General features: G+C 43.2%; 1 protein-coding gene and 1 long non-coding RNA gene across 5 annotated transcripts in view; one reads left to right on the top strand and one right to left on the bottom strand.

The window, feature by feature from the left end:
• Positions 1-27,859, bottom strand: part of Ec (ubiquitin specific peptidase echinus) — a 103,516-nt gene that overhangs the window by 34,041 nt on the left and 41,616 nt on the right. Inside the window, exon 1 of one of the 3 annotated variants that reach the window (XM_076432392.1) lies at positions 138-10,850. The exons of the other annotated variants lie outside the window; for them this stretch is intronic. Coding sequence (XP_076288507.1) covers positions 138-218 — 81 coding nt within the window. The 5' untranslated portion in view covers positions 219-10,850. Of the gene's footprint in view, positions 1-137; positions 10,851-27,859 lie in introns of those variants that run through there. 3 annotated transcript variants of the gene reach the window in all.
• Positions 9,977-26,760, top strand: LOC143213006 (uncharacterized). 2 transcript variants are annotated; one of them, XR_013009841.1, is made up of 3 exons: positions 9,977-11,114; positions 23,974-24,155; positions 24,248-26,760. It is a non-coding gene; the product is annotated as an uncharacterized LOC143213006 (long non-coding RNA). The 2 variants fall into 2 exon arrangements; XR_013009840.1 differs by lacking the exon at positions 9,977-11,114 and adding an exon at positions 15,481-15,765.

The raw sequence follows: 27,859 nt of genomic DNA, 5'->3' as shown, positions 1-27,859 counted from the left end.
GGGCCGGCCGGGGAATCAACAGGTAGATGCAGCGGATCGAGATGCAGGTAACGGTATACAGGTGTTGCTCGAGAAGGCACGGGAAAAGTTCGAGTGTTTTACGATGGGACAAAAAGGGATCAACGATAATGTCAAACCTTGGCGATCTGGAAGAGGGCCTGCCTCTTGGGTCTCTGCTCCTGCTTCATCGTTCTTCCCCGGTTCACCAACTCGGGCATGGAGGATCGTCGATCGGGAGCGCACAGTTTATGATTATCCAGTGATCAGGTCGACGGGAGATCATCCACGATCGTTCCTCAAGGAAATGTCGGTAGCACTGTACATGATCCACCGGGTGTTGACAAACACAAGACACAAGACTACGCGAGGTTTGAGCGGAAAGCAATATAGTCGGTACTCTCTTAGTCAGGCGTCGGTGCAACAATGCCCGGATAGGGCTGGGACCACTCCGGACCGACCGCAGCGCCCGTGGGACTCCTGCGGACAGGTTCAGAAACACTCGAGAGCCCCGGTAAACCGTCTATGAGCCGGCCCCGGTGCTATAGTGTGCGATAGTACGCAAGTAGTAAACTATAGCGCCGAGTATACGCCAGCCTCTCAGGGACGCAGAGGCGTCTTCGGATTCGTTTCAGATGCTTTGTTCGCCATAGAAATTGCTTAGAATGCTTTTAGAAGAATATTTTAGGTATGGGTCACAGTCTGGCATTTCGTTCTCAGAAACGAGATTTTATTTTGCAGCTTCTGCAACCCTCCGGGGACAACCTAGGCGTTCATGTCCAGAGCGAAATCTTACTCTGTTATTGATATTCTGTTTTCTCAATGTTTTATGAAGACTCTTCAATCAATTTGAATGAAATTCCACTGTAACACTGTAACTGTGTCGTTTATGTTCGGAGCCAATTTCTTCCACTGTTCTCGGCTTCCAAAAAATCTCAGATAATTCTGGGACACTTATCTCAGTCTCCACTTAACACTGTTATCAATAAAAAATAAAAATTTCACAGATTAAGGTTCCGAAACGATGAAAGGTTTCGAAAGTGACATTCTGGGTTCGTTCTACTTGATCGACGACTTCCTGTTTTCATCGACATTTCGTTCTCACCGACAGATACATACGTATCGACTAATACTAGAATTGAAATACGCGAATTGAATATACATGGTTTTGTACGTGTACAACGGACACGAAATTTTCATAAATAACCCAGTGTGCATCTAGACCGATGCAAGAAAAATTTTACTTAATTTATTCGACCGCGTAAGAAACGAAACGAAAGGGAAGAGAGGCTGGCAGGGGGGAGGTGGCTTGCCAAAAATGCGGCCGGGGTCAGAGTGCGTCCCTGGTGTTTACTACAGTGTTCACGAGTCGCCATTTTTACTACGAGGGCCCGGCGTGGGTGAGAGGCCCCTCGGTCGGTTGTAGCGGAGAAAGGGGCGGTTGGAGAGGGGAGAGGAAAAGGGTTTCGAAGTGGGGAGAGTCGGGTTTTAGGGGGAGCGGAAAGGGGAAGTTGCCGAACGGGGCCACGGAAGGAGAGACCGTGCGGAGGGAGAGCGAATAGACGTGAGTGAACGTACAACGTGACGGAAACGGGGGCGGGGGACGAAGACGGAAGACGGGGGAGGGCAATCATGAGGCTAACAACGTTTTACGTTACGATGCTAGAAGATTGTTACGCAATTTGATTTGGGAAAGAATGAACCAGTAATTTGGGAACTCTCTTTCTCTTTTCTTCTCCCCTCGAACAACGTCGATACCTATCTGCCTCGAAACATCTACTCTGTAGCCTCTTCCGCTAATTTATGCGAGGGGAGGACGGTTTCTTTGTCAGCGTGCGAACTAATTGTTGCATTTTAACAGCTAAGGGAAGTCGTCGTCAATGTTTTTGTTGCCGCGGCAGACGGATGTTTTGCGATTGTGGGATTTGCTTCGACGATGAACACGCCGTGCACTGAAACGTCCAGATTGAACTTATTTAAATGTCGCGTGACTTTTGTTGCACAGGAAAGTATGAAATGTGGGAATGAATAACTAATTTCGAGGGTTTCCGATACATTGATAATGAACACTCTTATTTAGTTTGCACACTTCGAAAGGGAATCTTTTCTTATTGAAAATTGAAATTGAAAGTTTACGTCAGAGGAACAGAAGTTTGAATAATTTTTCGTAAATTTCGCATTGTTACGAAACATTTCGAACACATATGGGTGTTTCTTGGCAGCCGATTGATAAACGGTCAATTCTTTCGAAAGAAACGTTGGGAATTATTACGTTACCGGTTATTGCGACACAGTGCATAGTGCATATATGCACTCGGAGAGAATGTAAGTGCACGATACACAAAAACCTAGACCCTTGCCAGCGTACGTGCCAATACATGATTACATTATCTACAAAAGACTATCTACTTCCGAACAATAATGAATTTTTAAGGTGATACAATTTTCGAAGCAGCACGCGAAATCAAAAGTTTTGATGTTTACAATAAATAATTCCTTATTTAGACTCTTTAAAGTTTAAAATTAAACGATGTAAACATTTGTTTATAAACTTTCGTTACTAATTGAGGATTTTCATTAAGCCCTTGTACCACGATTTATTTTATGGTTAAAAGAAGAAAGAAGGGGTTAAATAGCATAATTTGGGGTGACTTATAGCAAGGTTTACGTATACCGTACTATATGTACACAATTAAGAATCTGTAACAAAAATGGTACGCGTTTTGAAAGAAGTTGAAAATTCGAATTCAGTCAGGAGTTGTACGATTTCGGACCACTGTGGCGGCGCGGGGTTCCGGAGATGGGCCCTTCAATTAGAAGACTGTATTCCTAAGCACGTAGGACGCCAGTTTTTCATAGTAGGTCTGCCGCTGTTTGAGGATTTCCAGACGCCACTTGTCGGGGCCAACGACAATGAGGAACTTTCTTTCCTGAAGAGCAAAACGAAGCGCGATAACAAAGGGGCTGCTATGTCTCACGGTCACTTAGCCACCCCTCTTTGCTCGGATGCTTCGCAGACCTACAGCGCATTCTTGAGAAGTCGCAACAATACCCCAGCACGATAATTCTCGAAGACATTTGGTGATTCTTTCACTATTCTCTCTATCTCACTCTTTTTTTTTAATCGCATATGTCCTCCGCGCAGCCCTGGAAATGGCCGCCCCCCTGGGGTTCCGCATGGAGTGCTCGGTTCATTTGTTCCACGAACTGCGGACCCTTTGGAACCATGCAATTCGCCGTGGAAAAACGTTCCGTAAAACCGTCTCTTTTTAAAAAAATGAAACGTTTTTTTTTATCTAATTGTTAGGATAAATGTACTTATTACTGCGGGCGTACGTTTCACTGTGGTACATTTCCCCAATGAGATATTTTTAATATTTTAAGATCACGATTTGTCGCGGAGGATCGTCTTCGAGCGCACGAGGTGAATCTATTGTACTTGCAGCATGCGCTGAACGGGCTGGCGTGTGGAAGAGCTAATCTTTTCCACGGAAAAACGACGTGGGCGGCACATGCAACAGCGACAGCCTTTGTTTGAGATGCTCGAACATTTTGAAGCCGGGGATGATGAACGGACCGTAATGTCAAGTGAGAAAGCCATCGAGGCTCGCGTGCTTACGATATTTACGCGCAAGCCATTATCCTACTTATCGACACTCCTCCAGATTCTTCGCCGATACATGCTCGTTAAGTGCTGGAGATCGAGGTGTGTTCGCGAACAGCATTCGAATATTTCGTTATCAACTAATTACAGAATTTTTGAACCCATTACTAGCCACAGAACAATTTTTCTACCTAAAATTACTTGTACGTTATTCGTTGATAAATATATTTTTCTAGATCCTCATACGTAGTCGCACTTTCTTACAATTTTATGGATTAAATTAACTCGGTTTTCATGCTCTGGCTTTCCGAACAGAACTCCGCGAGAGATATATATATGTATGTCCAGTTAATTATCATTCTGAAATAAATTATTGTCACGTAATAATCGAAAGCCGTTACTGTCAGACCACATTATCTGCAATTGTAAACGCAAAGGACACAGCATTCAATTTCCATTCCACACGCCTCGACATGCATTAATGTTTGTACACCTATCGCTGATCGTTTATTCATTAGTTCTCAGCGCACAGCGGCAATATTAAACCACAGAACACAATCGGAACATGAAATAACAGTACTCTCTGCCATGATTGACGTCGACGCATGATGCACAGGAGATTCTAAATCTCATTGTTCTCTTTCCCGTCTTATTAGATTCATTTTTGATCATATTTTGCTACAAAGAGGAATTAATTAAAAAATACAGCTTTAACCCCATCTTTGCATTATCTAGAAATGAGAAGGCGCATCCCGCACCCTTGGAATCCTGGAAACTTGGTAGAGGAGTGCAGTAACTCCACAAAATGATGGTCCCGATACTTTTCACTCGCGTGTATGCCTACTCTTGAATTTCGAATGAAAAAGAGTGCGGCATTGGTGACGTGCTAATCAGGACCTGTGTCAAACCTGTGAGCCGATTTTCAAAAAATGCCATTCAAGAAACCAGATCCTTCAGTTATGCGTTCGTGTGCACCGCAACTCGGCAACGATGCTCGCAGCGTTGCTAAACAGCAGTTCACGTTTTTCCCCCCCCGTCGAAATTAATATTAAATACAAGACGCGTACGTTCCGTGCGGTAATTCAACTGCTTCTCGATATGAACACCCCTTGCAGGGTTTCACTGGCGCATCTGTCGCCATGCAACACCCTTCGATAAGAGGCAGGTGGTGAGTGCGTGTCTGTGCGATTCAAGCTTTATCCCTATCCCGACGTTTGCGTTTCACTTTCCTCGAACTCGCAAAATACGGTCGATATTGCGACGATAATTCTGACAGGCGAGCATCGCGCGCAATGACTCACGCGAATTTCGAAGCAAATATTCAATGTGTTACATAGGTGTTTCAGTTTGTTCTGCACGTGTATGACTGCAGTGGATCCAAAAAGCATAGGGGTGAACACCGGAACGTGATCAATTTAGATTATGTGCTGCGTTATTAACAGGTCGATGGGAATCTTTTTTATCAGCATTCACTGTTTTTATCTTTCCATCCTAAACTGACATGTAACAGCAACATGATATCTTTTCACATTGATTTTAAAGTTAATTTAACACGTTGACTACCGTGTCGTCCATACACACTACTGGCCAGAAGTTTCGAATCACGGTGTAAATTCAGAGAAACAGGATGTGAATTCAAGGATGTGAACATTTGTCAAAAAACTTACGAGTAGTATGTTTCACATTTTGTATTATTTTTTTTTAATGAAGGAATGCATATCTTTCTTCAAATTGCTCTTTCATTTAAAAAACCGCTTTCATTTTTGACGACAACCTGACAATTAGTCTTTTTATTAGTGTTATTCAGGGCATCCTGGCAATTAGTTTTTCGAATGTTTCTGATTTGATATTTTTCCATGCTACTTGTAAAAGTTGCCAAAGATGTCCCTCTAGAAAAGTGCATTCCGAGCATTGCGTGTTATCAACTATACAAGAGCATTATGTGACATAAGAAAATGCTGAAATCTATTTAGAAATGTGAATCAACTAGTTACTATTTGATATAATAACGATGGATCATTCAAAAATTTACCAGCATATTCGATTTTTACAAGAATCAGCAAGTGATTCCAAACTTTTGGCCGGTATCGACGGAATTATTTGTTTAGATGTAAAAATGAATTTCTTCGCTGACGTACTCGTGTCACCAAATTTTGTTAAGATCTGGGAAATAGAAGACTACTCGGTAGCGTATACTTTAACTCTTCAAGTTTCATTTCATTAAATAAATAAATGAATTTTTGAGGTTCCCGGCAGTGAAAGTGTTAAAAGAGTAAATAGTTAGATCCATTAGAGTCTCAGTTATCATAAATGTTCGGAACTTTTGATGGCAGCGCCAAAGAAAAAAATTCCTTTTAACCTGTGCGGCTGATCCCTTCGAGCGCAGGTGTTACAGGGGCTTCGTTAGGTCCATTAGCACCGACGTGCTGGAAAAACAGGGCACAGGTCCAGCCCTCGGATACAAAAGAAACAGGTAAGGGCTTTTCGAGTCGAGGGGTCGCAGGAGCTACCTGTCGCTATCGAGATGCACCGTACGTGCTGTGGGGCTCTGAAACGAATCATCCCAAGTTTCAGGTGCAGCGGCTGACAAACGGGACGGGAGTTTTTCTTCGGATCTGGTGAACTGTGACTTTGTGGCCGTTTCGATGCCCGGTCTCGCGCGGAGAGTATTCACATTCAAAATGATATTCAAGCGGATGCTCGGTCGCCTAGGAACGTCTGACGGCGTGAAACTCGAGAAGCGACACTTGAACGTCGGATTTCTGGTTCTGGTTAACGTTAGACTTTGAAAAGAATCATTCTGTTATATTTTTTTTGGACGACTGGAGACGCCGGGATGGCGCGGCGGTTCAGTGGATTAGAAGGGCTCGTGTTCCAAGAAATTTTGGAGTGGTGCATTTTGTAAGTGAATATAGGGTGCACCGAGAATACCAACGGCCATTCTACATTTAGATAAAAACTGTATGTTCATTTTCATTTTGCTCCCATTTGTACGCAACTCGTGTTTTCTCTAAATCTCTACACGATAGGTATTTCATCGGTGAACAATAACATCATAGGACTTTCTAATTTCAGATAAGATCCTGGGCGTCACAATTTTTTACACCGTTTGCGGACATAATGATGGACGAGTATGGCGTAACAGCTAATGACACGGCCCTAAATATGAACAATAAAGAAACAACTGTCCTTTCCACAGTTGAACACTGAAAAAAAAAGTCGAATAACATTTATAAATATTGTAACATGTTTCAGCCGATTAAAAATTCCATAGAAAGCGTTTCTAAATGAAACGAAGCTTTCTCTCGAGACACATTAGAATTCGTGGAGCAGCGCAGGGTCTCATTATCGAAACGTGTCACCGGCTAACTACCTTGAATTAATTATTACGCTTCGGTCGCATCGATATGTGATGTAACGGGTCTATTGAATGCGTCGTGGCTTACCGAAGCGGCGGTTTCAATTAACAGAACGGTGTACATTTGTCTTCGTTGGCTGTCAACGAAGCCGCGAATCTTTGCCGGACCCGAGGTCAATCAGGCGCAGGCTGCAGGTGTTCCCGGGTCATCCAATCGGGAATAAATGTCAACGTAAGAGCAGAAGAGCCACGCATTCCCGGTGCTCGTGTTCGGATCACGGTGAAAGGAAAGGGTTTCGCGTGTAACGTACACCAACCAAATAATTCTGCGCATCCTCGGCATTACGAGCCGAGTGTTCTGTCTATGTATCTGCGCGAAACACCTTCTGTTGCTTGTCCTTTTCGCGCCGCAGTTTTCACCAGTCGAGCTCGTTGCCTCATCCTGTACTGTACCAACCGAGCAGATTATCATTATCAATATCTTCTGATCTTTTCTACCATTTACCATTTATCGCTTCCTTTGATTAAGCATTTCCGTGACTTTGCGACGCGTGCACGACAAAGATGAAACGTGTCACGTGACCAAACCGTGGCGGAAGCATGGGGAATAACTTCGTAGAAGGGGAAGGTAGAGTCTGGCGACACTGACACGAGGATATTGAACTAAATTATCTTGTTTTTGTTTGGGATTACAAAGCAACATGTAAATTATTACACTTATTAATAGTTTGCTGTGACAACTACCTACACACGAATTTTCCATAAGAAGCTTCGAATGATTTTGCGCGATCTTGTATCTATAATTAAACGGTCCTTGTGGTTTCTAAATTTTCCCAAGTCTCGTTTAAAATGGAGCCTGGTGAATCCGCAGATTTGAGATTAAGAGAACCCGGCCTTTCCGGATTACGTACATTGTTAGGCAAATGAATGCGTGTGCAGTTTTCGTCGTCAGATCGCAATCTCTATACGAGCACCGTTAACATCGTTATCGTTGCTTATTCCAGATGAAATCTGCAAATTGTGTTAACGGTACCGTGGTAACGATCACTAATGAAAATGGTATATTTGCCTTGCATTTCTACATTTTAACTTCGCCTTCGTAGGAAGCAATTGTGTACTTACTACTTAATTGTAAAAATACTGTAATTAATGCTTGGACGGTTGAGACTGTTGACTTCGCGACAGCGATAAATAAAGTAATTCATATCCTCGTGGATCAATTTTCTTTTACAATGGGTGCACAGTGTACACGGTATTCGTACATCTTTTGAAAACGAATAACTTCTTTAAAATTGGACCAAACAACTTCTTTTTAAAATTGTTGTTGGTCGCAATTACTAAGAAATAAACTGATGGTCGCAATCTTTATTTCTCGTATCTCTGTGGCCGCATTAAAATTTAAAATATGCTTTTTGTGGATCTAAGTAAATTGTATACATGCACAAAGTTCTGTACCCATTTTGAACATACCTTCTCGAAATCAATATTGATCTTTTTATTAGCACGTTGACTTCCACGTCGATCATGTATGAACGACACTATATTTTAGAAACACTTAGGGTATTAATTTATACTGAAGAAAAAAAAAATTTTATTAAGATTGAAGAATGCAGATCTTTTTGCAAAAATCGTTTGCATGAATTACAAGAAACGGGAGTCACATAAATATTGATTTTTCCACTTAAAATTTATACAAAACGAACGCAGTCGTATTACATTCATCCGATGTGCTTCTCCTATTTTATATTTCACCTACTTATTTCTATAAACGCGTAAAATCCGCAGTCTAAACATGTGCCTAAGGCAGATCCGAAAGGTCCCTCCGAGTGCGAATAAATTCGCTGGTTCAGGCAATATTGCTCAATCGAAAAATCAAATCGACTGCAGCAGCGGGTCGAGGTAATAGTAATAGGCAGACCGGTGACATTTCGACTTGTTGGTCGTGTACAGCGCACGTGCCCAGCGTTACAGCTGTGAGCAGGAAGAAGAAGCAGCAGCAACGAAGTCCGGGAGAGTGCATTGATATCAGCATGAGCGGCGGGCGGCGAGGAGAGGAAAGTGCAATCGTTGCAACTCGATGCACCTGCAGCTGACTCGCTTCCTACGAGATTTAGTGGGCGAATTCGCGACCACGGATTGATCCCTCTAACGGCCGAGAAAAATCACTGATTATCGTGGGCTCTCTCTCTTTCTCTTCCCCTCTGATCGATTCATCCGACTATGCTGATTATACAACGCATTTCTGAATATAAATTACCAGACACCGTTCCCGAGAAACTACATCGCGAGCAATGTTGCAGATTTATTCACTGGTTCGCAGCTTCTCGCGAGTAAGACGTACCGGCGAACAATTTGTCAAATTTAATGGTAAACGTGACTATCCTCCGGTGACGTGCTTAATGATTGCGAAACTCGTCGGGCGGTTCGCTATAATTTATTCAATTGGAGATTTCTGTTGTGATAAGATACCAGTTTCGTACGTGTGGCAGCATTTGTTTGATGGTTTGAAACTGTTTCTGCTCTGAATACTGGTTAATTGACATCGTTCAAGTTTTGATTATTGTGTGGCCTGTTATTTCTTTTATTAAGCCTAAATGGACGTGAATATCAGATGCAATGATCTAAATATTTAGTAATTGAGACGTCATCTGAGAGAAGGACGAGAACGCAGATTTGCTAACAACGTTCATAGAGTTTAAAGTAATATTATATTTCAATGTTACTGAATTATTGTTCCCAAGATATTTTTTAATATAATAATACACAGTCCGTTGACTAAAATACAAGTCTTACCAATAATTGTGTAAGAATGGTCCGACGTACGTCGTGTTTGGACTCATTTCAATCAGAAATGAGTACGGAAAGACAACAATTACTGAATTCGAAATTTTCGTATGTCTGTCCCCTTTGCTCTAGTAGTTTTATTCTCCTTCTCTTGAAATAATGGAAAAGTGTAACAGAATTTGCGAATTTACACGAGCACTAGCGTACTGTTACGAGAGGCAGGAAGAGGAAAATCCAATCAGAAATATGTAGTCTGGCCGACGCGCGGCGTTCTTCTGCGAGGCTAACGTTTCTCGTTATTCGCTAATTTATGTCATTACTGTTACAGTTGCACAATCCCGCGTATCACGGTCCTTTCACTGAAGACATGAACGAGCGTTTTCTGGCTCGCGTCTTTTCTTGCCGGGATCCTCTCGTCGGATGGATCTCCATTTACCATGCGGCGTTTCGCACGTGCGCCGTTCACCAGCAGCAGAACACGAAGAAAACGAGCATAGAACACGACGCAGAAACGGCACGAAGAGATAAATGATCGCCTCTCAGGGGGATAAGATTTGCTATAAATAGCGCAAACAAAATAACGTTTTATTTTCGGCCCGCGCCGCCCCGCGCAATATTTCAATATTTCTTCTCTTCGATCCGGCCATTAATTATCCCCCGAAATCATTTATCTAGAACGAACTACGCTCGCAACTTTTTCGGACGTCGCAGCATTCTTTACTGCGGATTTTCATGAACAATACAACGAGGTATATGTACATATTTCTTGTTTCGAGATATTTAAAGGAGAATCATATTAACGCTAAATGAATTCCATATAATGTTGAAATAACAAGCACTACCTAACGGTTAATTTTTAGTAATATCGTAAAAATTACTTTGAATTAATTTAGTTTAACTAATTTTTTTTTAAATGCTGACTTAGGCCACCTTCATAATTATGGACGCGTTTATATCTTTCATCAGTAATTTTAGTTAGCTGAAAATAGTGCAGCAGTACTTTTGATCTCTTTGCATATTTTCATCGTGTTGTATTTTGATGTGTTCACGTTTTTAGCAAAAATGGGAATTTGCATAACGATCCGCAGCCTGTTTATCAGCGACCCTACAAACCCGAAGCTGGTCTGAAAGTAGATCTCGAGCGATTTTCTACCCCAGAATTATTCAGCACCGCGAGTAGTCTTTTTCTCATTCTCGAGTCTCCTGCGAAGTTTCTAGTTCTCCGTTCGCCGAGGTGCTGCTCGCACGTGCGCCTCTCATCCCAGCAAAAGCAAGAGGAGATCGTAGAGGAGGACGCGGTACGCGGCAAAACAGGTTTCCCCGGGATGACGCTCGGCTCCCGGTTCTTGGTCCACGAAAACCATCAACACGGTAAGTATACGTACGAGCGGGAAGCTGAGTCCGGAGACGTTCGCGCTTCGAAAGAACGGGGCTTTCTTCTTGCCCGTTCGCTGAGCCAGCCAACGGATTTATGCCCGCAAGAACCAATTGCGATCGAGCTGAGACGCGCACAAGAGCGGAACCGGCGCGAAACGACGCCGATTTTGCAACTGGACCATAATATGCCCGCTCGCAATTCCCGCCAACCGTGCTCTTCGCGAGTCCGCCTGCACTTTCCGACGAATCTTCTTCTTCTTCTTTCGATCGTTAACGACTGCTTGATCGTAAACTGCGGATGTTTACGCAATTTTGGAGGATGTGGAATGAAAGAAAATCTGATTTTCAGTGGTAGTAGCCTCTGCAGATCAGAAATAAATAAGAATCGGACTGAATTCGATCGAATTTTTCGTTCTAGCATTTTTCTAAAATTCGCTGAAGCCATAAATGCCTAAAGCAATTTACCATCGAAGCTTCTAGGACGTGAATCTTTTGCGAGTTCTTCAAATATTGTGAAGCATTTTTGGCAATTAAATATGGTTCCGTCAAGTTACGTCAGAGGGAAAGATGGAAAATTGTTCACGAAGCTAGTAAAAATTAATTTAACTCGAATTCTAATATAAATAGTTAATGATTTTTTTTGAAGTACCAGAAAAATGGAGCATAGAATACTATTCCTATCTCTTGTGACTCATAGACTATCCCAATGTACTTCGTACTACATCTCTTAACTACGGATCAACGATTTCCAAAGCGTCCGAGTCATCCTAAAACCCGTGATCGCTCGATCGTGAATACTGGCTCATCGATCTATTCAAAGTCGAAAGCCGACATCGTTACAGCGATTAGACATAGGGTGTTTCGTAATATGTAGGACACTTCAGAAGTGGATAGGTGACGCAGAACCAATGGAAGAAAGTTAAATACATATACCGATGAATAGGCTGCGGATTTTTCGATGCGTTGTAGGAATTGGCTAAGTGAAATTATAAAATACTAAGCGAACACAGAAAAATCTAAGAATGTTTCGTTGTTTTCAATGTGTCCTTGCACGGTCGATGCAGAACATTTTTATTTAGATCCACAGTGTCCACTGATAATTGATATTTAACTATTGAAGGTGCAATGTCTATCGAAATCTTGCACTTCATTTTAGTCACATTGTCGTGAAATATTTTAACTTGAAAGAAGTATTCCGATCACACAAAAGAAAGAGATTCAGAATGAATATAAATTTTGAACAGACGGAATTAAAATGAAATAGTTAATTAATTCATTCATGAATGAACAAGTGAGCTTAATGGCACAGTAATTAGCGCAAGTACCCTTCGTATAATTGTTCCGATCGGCATAGACGGCACGCATTACGTATTAAGGAAAACAGAACGAGGACAGCAGGAGAATCTCGTCCGTTCGGAATAGGGTTAATGTATCTGTCAAGCGTTTTGAAGCTGGCGCAAGAAGGACCGGGACGAAGCTCTCGCATCATCCCGGATCGAATGGAGAAAACCCGTTGCCGCGTTGTTTTCGTAGCCCGCGGAAGGCCGTGGAACCCGAGAAAAATGGGAAGACAGGGACCGAACGCTGTCAGCGTATCGGTCCGACGAGGATCGCGATGGAACCGGTTCTCCAAGGAGCACGGTGACCATGCTGGCCAGAAGGGGAACGGCGTACAAACGCTAAAGGAGGCTAGCGAGGCCTGTTACGAGAGAGAAAACCGGTTTCACGATACAAACTGGAGTAAAAGTGTACTGCACACACGCCGATTCGTATCGTACCGCGTGCGCACGTATTTACGATGCAGCGGTGTTGATAGCCGGCCACCGATTGACAGATGCATGATCGAGGACAGGCCACGCGGGCGCGGCTTGAAAAACGATTTGCCACGGAAATGCAACAATGAACGTCTGACTAACTCTCGAAAGTATTTCTACTATAGCACCGATACGCGTGCTCTGTCAATTGAAAATGAAATCTGCGCGGCAGCTTCGCGAGCGGTTTCCAAACAAGGAATGTGGTCCCTATCGCGTGGTGTAACTCAATTCTACCTTAGTTTCTTCAATTCTTTTTATTAGCCCCTCGCGATGAAGATTCTGAACAACGTCTAATAAGACAGTGGAAATCTACAGCAATTTTCCTATTTTTCTAACATTATTGTATAATTGCCGTTAGCAGAATTAATAATCGGACATAAACTTTCATTCTATGTAGCTCATTGTTGGAATATATTCCTGAGTTCTTCTGGTCTAGAAACCTAGATGTAACGTCAGAAAGCGATAAATAGAAAGATTAGTGTAATTCTTAATTCGTTACAGAAATTCTTTCGAGTTCTTGAAATTTCTCGAATCGCGTGTAATTCAGTGACATGTTTAGAGAAAGAAATTTAGTCTCTCTTCTCGTTACTGTCTCTTTGTTATCGACACAGATACAATGCAGACTTGAACTTCGCTTGATTACACTGATTCAAGTCATGCGAAAACAGTGAAAAATCGTTGCTAAAACGACAGTCATGAATTACAAGGTGTAATTTCTTTTTTGTTAGGTAAAGGTTCTTTGAAGTTCAACTTCAGGCTTTGAAGTTCAAGATCAAGGACAATTTCGCGGCAACATTTCCTTGCAGATCTTCATCGATCCGAAGATGTAGAATACGCCTATAGCAGCCAAGCCCAAACATTTCTTTACACCTTGTACATCGTGTGGATTTTAAAGAACGTTTGCCATACTGGATCTTTTATACGGTTTTCTGCGAGTGGAGCGGATAATTCTAGTAAATCGAGGGACGAGTGTACAGAGCAGCAGCAGCAGCTTTCGTGCGCACTCGTCGGTCTCCTTCGAAAAAGTATGCGAGGAGATCGCGCCACGGCATACCGGTGTGCATGTATTTACGATCGGTTTTACTATGCAGCATAACAATCAGCCGTTTCTCGGTAGACCCTGTAGCAAACCTAAGGCATTCTCGTGCGGGGAACCTTCGATGGGTGAATTCAAGCGGATTCGATCCTCGTGCCGAAGCCTCTCAATATGGCCGCGCGATATCGCTTCCCGCCATAATTCGGGGCATTGAAATCTCCGACGGTGCCCCAACGAGAAGCCCGCTGAAACCTCTGGACCAATGGCGCTGTTTCCCGCGCTATACGTCTCTCCGCCCTAGGGAACATCTTCTTTCTTTTGCAGAAACGTTGAAACGCGATTCGCATACCAACCGACTCACCGAGTTGCGCGTTTTTCTCATTAAGCATCCGCGTTGCACCCACTCGCTTCTTATGAATCCGCGCGTCTTTGTGCCGCGTTGGCGTGAGATCATTTCCTTGGATTATTTTCGTCGCCGACATTGTGAAACGTTAGCGTCTAACGAGCGTATAAACTGTTTATTATCCGCGTTAACTACCCCGTTTGAAATTGGTTGCTTAATCCGAGCACGCAGAACCGTCTGCGTTCGCAAACGCAACCCCGACCTCGCCAAGTTCAATACGAATGGAAATTGCACTTAATCACCGATCACGGTGAATAGTCATTTCAATCACTGCGAGTGCCTTGATTAGAGTTACGCAAGATTTCGTAGCAAGATCTCGATTTATCGAAATTTCTGCGCGAGCATATGAATATGGGGAAAGTAATATTTTATCGAATATTAAGCATACACTTTGTAATATTTGAACAGTTGATTACACTGTCCAGGTAATCCTTCGTTCTTATCGTGGATATTGATTCTTCATCGCTCAGAATTCCACAGAAAAAAGAGAAAGTTTATGTTTATCGACTACAACAAAATAGAATTTGATTTCGGTTTAAAGGAAATTAATAATATATAATCTTTACATTTCTCTCTCTCACGTATTCCTTACAAAGCGGTAACAACTTGAATTGTTTTGCAGACAAATAGCCGTAACACCTTATCAATAGACTGCGGATTTTATGCATTTACGACAAAAATTGGCACGTAAAATTTAAAACAGTGGACATATTAAAAAAAATTTAAGACCACGTGTGTATTAGTTTCACCTTAATAAGATAATTAAAAGAAGAAAGAAATTGTTATTTGGCTCCAGTATCTTGCAATCAATGCAAACATTTCTTATTTTGCATAAAGAGATCCCGCAGTCTACTTATCAATATTTTAGGCTACCCAAAATTTGATGTTAATAGCAATTGGCATGCTAAAGGATGATGTAGAATGTAGTTTTTGGAGCAATTCCGAGCGGTTTCCGTTTTCCGAGGGTATTCGAACGGCCGATTGGCCCGCGAAGTTGTTTGGAAGGGTGAAAACCAGTAGCAACCGTCGCTCTTTGTTCTTCGGGAAGACGCGCGAGCCGAGGTCAAGCGAAACATAAGCGTGTGGTCCATGGACGCTGGAGAACCAGTCCCTATTAAAAAGACTTCCAGTGGCGCCTTCGCGTGGTGTTTCCCCGAAGTCGCAGCAGGATCACCGACGCCGTTCTCCAGCATGACAGGATATTGACCCAGCGACGCCATCTTGGATCACGGTGAACGTGATCGTAGTACTACTCACAGCTGGCTTCTACGTACTCCTCGTGCTTGGCACGCTTACGATCGGTTTCAAAACACGTATCGGTGTCGAGCGTAACTACAGGGTCGTCGTGATCCATTCGGAATTTTTTCGGACAGTCTCGTCGATAAGACGTAGGTAAGACAAATACAAACAAAAGCAATTGTTGATAAGGTAACTCACTGTATAGTCTCCGTTTCATTAAGAACATTGACGAATTCATTACTGAGATATCGTGGCAACCACGACGAGTGATATACTGCGGGAATCATGCAATAATTTAAATAATAATAAGGATAAGTGCATAAAAATTACACCGTGTCGTCTTTGAATATAGCCGAAGCATGTATACAAAATTTTTAATTCGCAAATTGTTTAAATTTGATGGCTCTGAATCTACGTTCCGAGTCATCTTTTATGCCGAACACGCTGGAAGATGATCGAACGGTTATTTACTTTGAAAGATGCACAGAGCTACCACAGCAACAAAGGAATATTAAGCAGCTACTGAAAACCACAGTCGTCCGTTTGCCAGGATGATTTATGACCGTTTGGCATTGTTTACGCGTACAGGGTGTGGACTCGTGCGTGCGTGGGCGTAAATCATCATCGGCATTCACTCTTACTTATTCCATCATGCATAGATCAAGCTTGTGATTCTTACGGCCACAATAGTGAATATCTTAGGGCGATAACCATCGGCATTATGTATGTCTCAACTGGGGGGTAAAGTATTCGATCTAAAGTCGTACACTATTATTGTTCTTTCTTGAATAGTAACAAGAGGAAAAAGTAGCATGTTTGGAAACTCGTTGTGCGAGTGGTACAACAGCAGGAAAGTCGACGCCGACGTTCAATTACGGTGAACGTAAGGACTCCGGAAAAATTCACTGCCGGTCGCCTGTGTATGCGGTTTGCATTGCAACAGGCGCGTATGCATTCGACAGATGCAATTGCGATACTCGAAGGAATTGCATGGATTTCCTCCTTTCATTCTCGAGTCCGAGTTTTGAGCAGCTCTTTGCAGTATAAAAAGAAATACTCATTTTTCTGTTGTGAAATAAAACGCTAATTCTATAGGGCTGTAAAGTGGATTAATTTGTGAATCCATTGATAATAGAAAATCTTTTTTGCCAGAATTATATGCATTTGTGTGTTTGAATAAAAACACTTTCATTGACTGAAATTTTATCGTTATCTTTCATTAATATCTGACATATTACTCGACATTAATTGTAGTTTAGAGTGGGCGGAAGAGAAATAGTTGAAAACTATCAGAAACGGCCATAATTTGTTATGGTTCCAGTCGAAATTACAATTCTTAGCATGGCGTTCGGGGAAGTTTTTTAAAAGTTTTCTTTTGTCCGCCATTGTAAGTAAAAGTTGTTGTTACGTATTCGATCGGAGGCTTTTAAACTGGTGCGATTGCGAACCACATGAATGAGCGAAATCTGCTCAAAGCGTGGAATCCAGACTGCCATCTGGCGTTGATGGCAAAACAGCTCGGCGCATGCACCTGTCGTTGCGCCATTACCACGCATTGAAATCACCGCTCGGTTGAGAACGCGTCGCGCCGCTGCATCAACCTATTTATTTCATTCATGCGATTCTGTTTCGCATTATGCAACGCGCTTTTAAACGGTACAGTAGGTTAAATTTACATAAGATCTGCACCGTTAAATTAATACAAGTCAACCCCACTCTCTTCTCGGTAGACAAGGATAGAGAATGAAAACAATGTATGCGGTGCCACGAAAAAGTAAACATGAGGAGTAAAGAAAATTTTACTTTTAGTAATTGTCGTCTTACCTTTATACATAATTGTAGCATCAACGGATTGCTGAGATTTTCCCGATTAAAATGAGTCCAAACATGAGGTAAATCGGACTAATTTTAGACCTAATCGGAATAATTTTACAACGAATTCAACCGAAGGAAAGAGAGGGTCCAGCACGTATCAACGAGGTCCTGATTTTTTTTTGAATTGGCAGATAGCGGTGAACATTATACTGTACTTAGTTTGTGTTTGGACTCATTTTAATCGGAAGAATCTCGGCCATCCATTGATACTACAATTATAGAGGTAAGACGTCAATTACTGAAAATAAAAAAATTTCTTTTGTCGAAAAAGAGATGTCCTGTCTCGCGAGAATTGAACTGCTGTAAATTTAACAGTGTTCCGCTGTACTACCGAGCACGTATAAAATCAGCAGTTTAATTACAGAAGACCGTTGTTCCCCGACACGTTCGACCGACGCCGGATCCCAAGACTGAATCCTTCCGACGAAACGAATCCGCTTGAATTAAATCGAAACGTTTCTGATAGGTCTACGTGTTTTCACGGGCCATTACTCGGGGAATCTTCGATTCTGGAAGGGTGCGTTCTCACGGGGTGGTGAGCTCATCCACCGGAAGAGGCGGAAGCGTAAATAAAAATTGACAGTTCACTAGCTACGATCGGAAATCCTTTCCCCGTCTGCTCTGATAAAAAATTCATGGAAATCAACATTGGCGTTCCTGAAGCATGACGATCGATTGCTTAAACATGCACAAGGTGTTCCTCCACGTTGCACAGTGTTCGAGACAACGATAAAAGGTCGACAAATCCAACAAAAATTATACTCCACCTCTGGATAGGTGGAGATTTGTTACAAAAAAAATAGAATTGTTTTTCATTGCATCCTATAATACTTATCGCGACGAACAAAAGTCGCCTTGACAGTCGAGAGTTAAATACTCGCACTGACAATTTAGCGCCCGTTTAATTTTTCACACAGCGCTGGTGCATTTCCGTGTGGGTATTGATATATAATTAAAAAATAGGGAAAACACCGAGGGTTCGTCAGACTGGAGAGAGTCATTGTTCGTCAAATTATGGAAAATAGCCCGAGAGAGGGGGAGAGACCGGGGGCACACCGATATTTACTAAGTCGCACGTGAACCCGTAGATCCCACGTGGTTCAGCGAGCGTGACCACGTGGCTGGCAATAGTATCGTAAAGTGCCCACGAGATAGAAACGATGTCGGTTGAATGGAAGGTGAAGGCGAGAGGGGAAAGGCGAAGGATGGTATAGGATAAACCGGAAACCGTCACCGGAACAGCTTCTACTTCGTAGGTTCACATGGTCGACGTTCGCCGCAGAGGTCACGATAATTTCCCCGTGTCAGTGCAGGTGCTCGCATCAGATAAAGAATGGTTTCGCACCGGCCCCCCCTCCTCCCCCATCGTTACCACGATTTCAACCTCTGAACGATTAACTCCGAACTCCTCATCCGAGAGATATTCGGATTTAACGCTAGAATTGCCGACTACTATACGCGGCAGATAACACACAGTGGCTCCAAACTGTAAATTTCCAATTGCTGAACATTTGTCTATACACTGAACACGTGCGCGACCAGCATTTGTTATGTGTACAAATGTAAGAGTGCAACTTCATTGTAACCTTCCCAATCTTTCAGCCTTGGGATTAAAGATTCATTAAATATTTATATAAGATGGAATAAATTAACAAAACGTGATGGAAATTACCGTTGACAGAAGCGTGTACTTTTATAGTTTGTAAACGATAAGCGAAGGAACGGCCACGAATTAATGTATCCTCTTAGAAATTATATAAATCATTTTAATGGAATTTAATTTTTCTTTTATTTGTAAAAGACAGGTTTCTTCTCTCGAGGATACTTTAAACGTATTTAGAAACATCGGAAAATTTTGTTCGGTGTCAGAATCTAGCATACATATATTTGATGATTGAAGCTTGCCCTTTACAATGAGTTTTGTATGCAAATATAAATATATGCGAACCTCGTTTGCTATGCAAAAATCCTAACACGGATCTGCTTGTTTACTACGGCCGGGGTTGATGAACAACGTGAGATCTAGCGCTCCGTGGGCGCGATGCGACTTCTTAATGCAAACTGCAATACTTCAGTATCCCTTTTCCCCTTGTTTTATTTAATTACCGTGTAATTGTTCGCCTGCTCTACTTGCGCGCGAAGCAACCAGTCTTTAGCCGACATCGTCGTTCTATTACGCCCACGATTAATTCTGATAGAAGTGTCCCTAAGGTAAACTCATTTTAAGTTACACGTTAAGTCATACTGTAACAACATATTAGCGTATTCATATATTGTGTTGTTTACTGTATCCAAACGTGTTGTATAAACCTTGGTTTAAAAGTCACATTTTGCACACTTACACCATCTTACAAATAATGAATGAATCTCGAGTTTAAACGACGAAGAATATGGATTTAAAATAAAGGTGTAGTCGACCAATTGTCAGGGCTACGAATTCATTTGCACGCCTAATATTTTGTATACAAATCAGTAAATTAATTTAACCTAATGTCAATCGTGTACAGGGGCGTAATAAACGGTATACTGTTTGAAATTTATTGATTTTTAAAAGATAAGTACACAATATTTGAAAATTTTTGACCACTGTGCGATGTGCATGCAATAGTGACCGAAGCGACCAGATCATTAAGAAAACCGAAAGAATGGCGGAATTCAAAGGACGAAATGCCAGTTTCTTGGCACCGGGGGCGAAATAGCGAGAAGCAATTACTTAAGGACATTCCAGAAAATCGACAGCACTATAAAAGACGCAAAGAAAGGACATTCTCCGCGCGGAGCTCAGCACGGAACTCGGAGGATGTTCTGCGAGGAATTACAGATGTCTATTCAATGTTTTCCTACGGCGGAACGCGGCCGTGCTAATGACAATAGTTTCGACCGTTCTTCTGGCCGTTAGCTCGTGCCAGCGATCTTTCTCGTCCGTAATTTCTGCCCGGGGAAGCTGATTTTTTATGAATCCTCGTGCAAGGTCTTGCTCGTAAACCGCGGACGTAATGCGGGGCAGACATTTCTTTCGAGGTCCGTTTCGTTCAAAGATCTTTCCTTCTACTGCCGTTTCTTCGGAGCCGAGCAACTGGGGAATAATAGCCACCACCGAACGACGGTAATGCGTCCGTTTCTGCGAAGAAATTCTAGGGGATAATTCGACGCGAACGTTAATAGTTGCCCGATTTCCTTACTTTGACCATCGAAAATGTTTGCCTTGCACTTTTTTTCTGCATGTTCGTGTTGCGTCGATGTTGCAGTAACGAGTTTGTATTTGATTGGGACGAAATTAATGTGCAGGAAAGGCATTTTTTACTCTCCTCACGGTGAGTACTATAAGGTCGATAAGTATCATTCGAAGTACGTCTGTCTCTTTCCTCGTGTGCTGAGATAAAGCTCCGCCGAGCTCGAGGCACTAAGAGGTAGGAGAAGAATGGGAATGGGTCGTGGACATTTAGCAAATTCGAGTGAACACTACATTATAACAGTTCTGAAAAGTTATTTTCGAAACCGTTCCCAGCCCTGCTAAAACAACGCAGCGTAAGATCATCGTGCGACAGCGCGAGAGTGTTAAACACACGTCAAACGCGAGGAACAGGGGCGTGTTTCGCGAAATCATTAGGACGTGAGCCCCCGAGTCGTACGTTCTCCATTATTCTGTCTGCTGCAAACGGCGGCGGGTCGACATCGAAGGGGAAGAGGTCCTGGCTTGGCGCGGATGTTTCTTATTATCGCGAGATAAAGAAAATAAAAGTTTGCTTGCGCATAAAAGAGTGGCGGTTTTGAGCTCGTACACAGGTTCCCGGGGATCTTTGCTCGCGTGGGCGAACGAGCGAGCGAGTAAACGGGTAAAGCGAGCGAGCGAGCGAGTCGAGCGCACGGGACACGTTGTCGTGGGAATCCTCGCCGCTGAGAATCTCTTTAGCTGTGAATTAACGCCCGGCGAGTAATGATCGTTGTAATTTCGTTGCTCTCACGGCTCGTGACGACGCGGCGGACGCGTTTCGCCGTCACCGGCACCGGCACCGACCATTTGGTAAGCTAATGCGATCGTCGCGATACATCCGAGTCCTCGTTAACGAGCGTCGCCGGATCGAGGTTTCTGCGCTATACTCGCGAGACCGCGAACGCTCCTGGACAACGAGCAGAGGTCCTCGTCACGGGCTAATCACCCGAGAAAATGATATTAAGCCCGGGATACACGGTAGCGAATCGCGCCACCGATTCCCTTGCTGATTACCTGCTTTAAATGCACTTCGAATTCACCGTGAAATCGTTCCCGAGTAGTCCGGTGTCACGCTTGTTGTTGGTGGTGGTGGTGGTACGCTGCCGCGGTGGAACGTGGGAGAAAAATCGAGAAAAATATAGAAGTTATATCGTTTCTATGGCCGCCGATAAAAAATTTGATTTGATTTGAACGATATTAGAAAGATTTAAGGACATCATTGTATTAGTTTCAAACTAATCAGACAAGTAGCCTGTAGACTTTATGCATTTCTGACAACAAGAGGTACTTAGTTGCAATTTAAAACATTTAAGGACATCGATGTATTAATCGCAGCTTATGAAGATTATTAAAGAATGAAAGAATTTTTTACTCGGCCCTTGTTTGTAGCAGTTGTATAAGTACAAGAGAAAAGACATTTTTATTTGGCTCCTTCTGGCAAAATCAAGACATCGGTGCACATCTCTATAATCTCAATAATCATCAGAAAGTTTTAACGCTAATGCAAAGTCAAAAAGACATTAATCATTTCACAGACATGTTTAAAAAGCCTGCATTTCCGGTATTATGAGAACACCTCTACTATTCCCGTAGCTAATCTCCTCCGCTTTTTATTTCGCAAAATTAGTCGATTTGCCAAATGAGCGGACCGTATATTGCGCGTCTGTGAGGGCATAATTAGTATGGGAACTTGGCTATTTCGCATACTATGATCTGATATTTTGTAATCTTTTGCAATTGATCTGTGGAATCAGTGACCCAGTACTCCACCGCTGCAAAACCTCCCGGTAATGAACAGTTTGTTCCCGTCCGTTCGGAAACGGCGGTGCCGCGGCTCTGCAATTATTATTCGATACGCGTCGACCGATGCAAAACACGAAAAGGTTCATAGGAGGGTTTGAAGACCCGCGTAGCGCTGTTTCGCAGAGCTCACGTGTGGAAATACGCGATTATAAATTAATCGTGCCCGAGAATAACGAGCCCCCTTGCCAACGGACACGGTAGCTGCGCCACGTGGGAGTCGGCGTCCCGAGCAAGTCTGGCGCCTCTAGGTCGATCTTCGATATCTCGTTCATTAAATCTACAACTTAATCCCTCCAACACGGCTCCGGTTAATCTAGAATAATAGATTCCACGGCGAGCATCCGATAAAACCGGTACCGAACTTCGAGAATTTCTTTCATTACGTAAATCATATTCGTTTACAGTATTCTATTTCATTTCCTCCGTTGTCTCATCAGGCTTTATTACGTTTTTGTTAAAACCAGTTTTTCCCCCATTCGGTATTACATTCGTGATCACTAGACTGCGGATTTTTATGGAAAATACAAATTGTCTGAATCGACTTTTATCTGTTTGCCTAACCTAATCCAGATCTAACTAAAAACCTCAACCAACCTAGCATTGGCTTGGAAAATCGTCTGCCAAGGTCATTAAAATCGGAGCTGACTCCCTCAAACTGCATAATCACGGAAATCACAATTCATTAAAACGTATAAAAATAAACAGAGAGAAAATGGGATATATGTTCAGAGGAATTCGTTTTAATTTGATTCAATTAAAATCGTGACGTGTGCCAGTATAATTGAACTTCTGCTTCGAATATTTCACCGAGTAGCGGTTCGAGTATGGCAACCAAAGGTTTCCGGTCGGTGGAAACTATACCAGAGTTCAGAGAAAAGCGAAAACCGAAACTCGACGAATCCTACAGGTAGGGAACGGAATAATTGCTGTTGAACGGCAGAGGAATACGTTGAACGGCCCTGGGATAAGAAAAACAACGAGAGAACCGAGCAACGCCTCTATCGAGCTGCAACCAACCACTGGTTACGCTATTCATATTTTTCTTTCCTGGTTGCCCTCGAATACGGGACCGCGCCCAGTGCACCTATTCGCACTTGAAAATTCCACGTAAACGCACCGTACGCCGCGCGAGTTCGCGTTTACTGTTAGAACGCCGGACCACGTGAAGCGTTCGCGGAATAACGATCGACGAACAAAAGAAATAATTGCGTAACGAAGACTGGAAAATCGCCAGAATTTTTATCCAAATCACTTTCATCTTATAGTCACTCACTGTCAGAGCTGGGTAAAATAGCATTTTAAATAGCAAATGATCCTATTTATTTCAAGGTATGCGTACAACTTCAAAAATAAAATACTGTTTGAAATATTTATTTCGCCCACCTGTGTTTACAGTGATATTGTTTCTCAAGAATGTATTGTTTTAGGAAAAATGTGAAGGAGGATATTGATAATCAAATAATTTTTAGGCGCACGGAAACTCTTGAATTCTCACGACGATGACGAACGATCCAGTTTCACCGGGACGAGATGCGGTTCTCGCAAAATGTGACACGGAAACCATGCATGACCACACTTCTTGCAAAGTGACTCGCTAATGGCCACGAGTAATCAAGCAGACGTGGGATTATGCGACGCAGTGACGTCACTGGTAGCGCCACAAATCATTCACCTAAAACGAGTTTAAGTGTATCAAATATAGGAGAAATCTAATTCCATTTCATCCAAAATCTTTTCTTGCAGGCGTTGAAACTCAAACTTGATTATGAACCTTGAGCCCTACATTCGGAGACAGTCACAATGGAGCACGCGAACCTCTGGGTACAAGTATTTAAATACATACGCGAAACTAGGCCGAACGAAACTGGTTTCGAGCACATTAACCTCTCGATTCTTGCCGTTACACCCTTTAGTTTATGTGTTCTAATGGCGAAATCGATTTCATACGGTCAACCAAGTGTTCCCCTTGTTAATTGACCCGTACGACATCCAGGGACAACCGTGATTACCGTCCTTTATTTAAAAGGACAGTCCTTTGTTTCACTGTTCTGACCTTAGCATTAAATTTTTTAATTTTGTATTTTATTTTCTCCAAGAAAATATGGTTACCTTACCGATAACGCAATCCGATCGCTACAACCTGAGCTTCGCAGAGAGCTTTTCACCCCTTTTATCTTAACTCATTATTCTTACCGCAACAACCTGTTGCTTGCCTGTATTCATACTGTGTGCAACCTGTATTCAATTGTCGACAATGTAAGATTCGTTTGACACCGAATCTTAACAGTATTGCGAGGTACATAACAATCTGGTAATAGTTTTATTCTAACTCATCCCACTATTACCATTTAATTACCAGTTTGCTGAAAATAAGTCCAAGTGTCTTAAATGTAATTCATGTTGTCTACTAAATAAAAATTAACAGAGTGTCATCAAATAAGTAGACTACGTGCTGGACCACAAGGCCCCTTAAAAAACCCTGAGATTCGAAATCTCCTCGAGAATCCAATGATTTCGTCACGCGTACGCGGCAGGCGAGATGTTAATGTCCTCCGACAATCGGATTAGATGCGTGTCGTATTCGATACTCGGGCGGGATGTGGGATCGCCGAGTCTGTTCCCAGAACCTGAGATCAGTGAGACAGTTCTGGTCCACTAAGGCGAAAACTGAGGCGCGCGAGGACTCTCGAGACAGGGAAGGTTCCAGGAGTCGGTGAAGCGCCGAGAGAGCGTTAGATTTCACAGGCTGATCCGCAACGGAAAAGTCGCTGGAGCAAGAAGATAGGAAGACAGATTCCGTTCGGAGACGTTCGAATTAACGCGGCAAGTCTTGCGTGAGCCGCGACCTAGAAAATGCATACACTCCCCGCGGACGCATGGACAATTTACCAACGAGGGTGGAATATCGCGTTACTAATCGCCGAGGAAACGATACGTCGGAACAAGACGACGCGCCGCGCCGGGAATGGAGCAATGACACTCGAACCGTGAACTTCGCTGTTTCTGCAACTGTGTCGGAGTCTTACACTGCGAAACTTTACGCGTTCGCGTGTTGCACTCACATTTTTAATGATGGATTTCAGGGAATTTGTAACCAGCGTTTTTCTTCGAAAGAAGAGAACGCCCCACTTCTATTTTGTCTTCTGCAACACAGTGTTCTACTGAATTGCTTCTAACACATATTCCCTAGTAGCATCTATGGTTGTCTAATGGTGTCCGACGTTTGGGAGTTGGTTGGGATGCGGTTGGTGATTTTGTCTACAAATCCCCAAGCATAGGGCCTAAGTATGTTAGTAGCCGAGATCAAATATTATTTACGTGCAAGACACCTCTGTAACTTTGGCGATAGGGCATCAGCCTTTCTTCTGGAACGTTTCTCCAACGACAAAGAAGTTGTACTCGCTGCACCCGTGAAATGAATCACAGTGCAAGAGGTTAGGGTAGCGAAGCGAGGTAAAATCGAGTTCGCCTTTCGCGTCGAACGGATGATTACCTTCGCCGTAAATGTCCCTGCTACCGATACCGAGCCCGTGCGTACACGGAACAATAAAATCCGCAGAGGGGAAGCTCGATTGCGCAACGACGGCTGCCCACACTGGAATAGGAAAAAAAAGAAAGGGGGAAGGGGGAAGAAGAAGAGGAGTAGGCGGAAGAGCTGAAAGAGGAATATAAGAGTGCCGGGACGAGGGCTGAAACGAAGCCAGAACCCAGAAGAATAACCGACGGGACCCTGAGCTCCGTCTGCGAACCATGGCTGGGAAAACGCCACGATGCGAGACTGAGAAACGCGTGCGTTCGATCGTGAATTTGCACGTGCGTGCGTGGGTCGTCGGTGTACGTCCACACACCAGTCCCATGCGTATCGGGCCACTTCTCCTTTTCTTCAGGATCCGACTACGCGACGCCAAGCAAAGGTCTCGACGCCGCGCCGAGGGCTCCATCGAATATTCTAATCGTCTGAGCCGAGAGCGGCGATATTCTGCCTCGGCGAGGCAGAATGCTATTTCAGATATATTGGACGATGTGCGTTTTTGTTAGCCCCTATTTATTTTGTGATTAGAAATTCATCGTTCAGACTTTCGTAGAAAAAAAAGTTGTAAGAGGTCATTAGCGACGACGAGAAATAATAATTATTTCTATCACGAGAACGCTATGGAAATAACATAAACCTGCTGTCAGAAAACAACTGGAGGTGTACTCTTTCCAATGGTGTTATACTATATATACTATTTGAATTGATGGCTCTAAAGATCTATTTTAGCTTTCATTCTGTTCTCCTATCAAATCCTGCTCTCCTGTAAAATTTGCACTTTATATATCATCCAACGTTGTTCCAGCCAACAGTTCAATAATTAACTTGTCAGCTTCAACAACGTTGTAAGATATAAAGTGCAAATTTTACAGGTGAGCAGGATTTGACGGAAGAACGTGGAACGCTAAAATAGATCTTAAGGAAATCTCACACCCAATTCATTTGTTCAATGCAAGCCCGCTGTTACAGGAATATCATCATCTGTTAGAAACGTGTCAGATTGACCTGTTTGTAAAAACGTGAAACAAATGACTCGAAATTTCTAAGAAGAAAACGACAGAAGTTGCTTGTACACGTAATAGAATCGAGCGAAGGTCTCGCGGAACATGAAACCCAATCATGCCGAATATCGTTGGCCGAGTCACGGAGCCATGAAAAAGGGCTATATCACGGCGCACGAGTAGCTAGAGAGGAGCAAAAACTTTCGTTCTCGTCGCCGACTGCAAGAAAACGGTTTGCCTTCTGTGCAAGTGCTTCCGGTTCCTTCGTCCGCGCGCCGCTAGACATCACCTGGCGATGAGTCAGAGAAGCGATTCCCGTCCCAGACACCTGCTGCTTCCAAGTCGGAATCGCGTAGCAGGTTCCATCCGCCATTAACGATGCACGCGGCACTCTTTTTTTTCTACGGGGGTCGAGAGAACCACTAATGTACACAGGTCGCTTGCAAGACAGCAACATGTTCGCCTATTGTCCCCGAAATGAGACCCGGATTCATGGGCCAGCGACTCGCGACATCAGCGGGGACCTTCGAGAGACCCTAACCGTCCACTGATTCGTCGACGGTTTTCTTTCGTCCTCCGCACGCCATTTCACGGAGCCACGGACTCTTTCAACGGGTCTTACAGATTTCTTTGGATCGCTCTCCTTCGCGGCGAATTGCTGCAAGGTTTTGTGGGTTGCAAATTATGAAAAGCTATTCCAAAGATTCCCGAGTGCTCGTCTTCGTAAGAACTAAATGGGTGCGCTCTCTACCCCGGTGTTTCCTTTCAACGAAAATTCCTCCGAGGACTAAGACAGACTGAACTGTGCCGGGTCTTTAAGAA

The sequence above is a fragment of the Lasioglossum baleicum genome, chromosome 10 (assembly GCF_051020765.1).
Source record: "Lasioglossum baleicum chromosome 10, iyLasBale1, whole genome shotgun sequence".
NCBI classification, from domain to species: Eukaryota; Metazoa; Arthropoda; class Insecta; order Hymenoptera; family Halictidae; genus Lasioglossum; species Lasioglossum baleicum.
The sequence above is the reverse complement of the archived record's forward strand: the minus strand, read 5'-3'. Positions and strand labels throughout refer to the sequence as shown.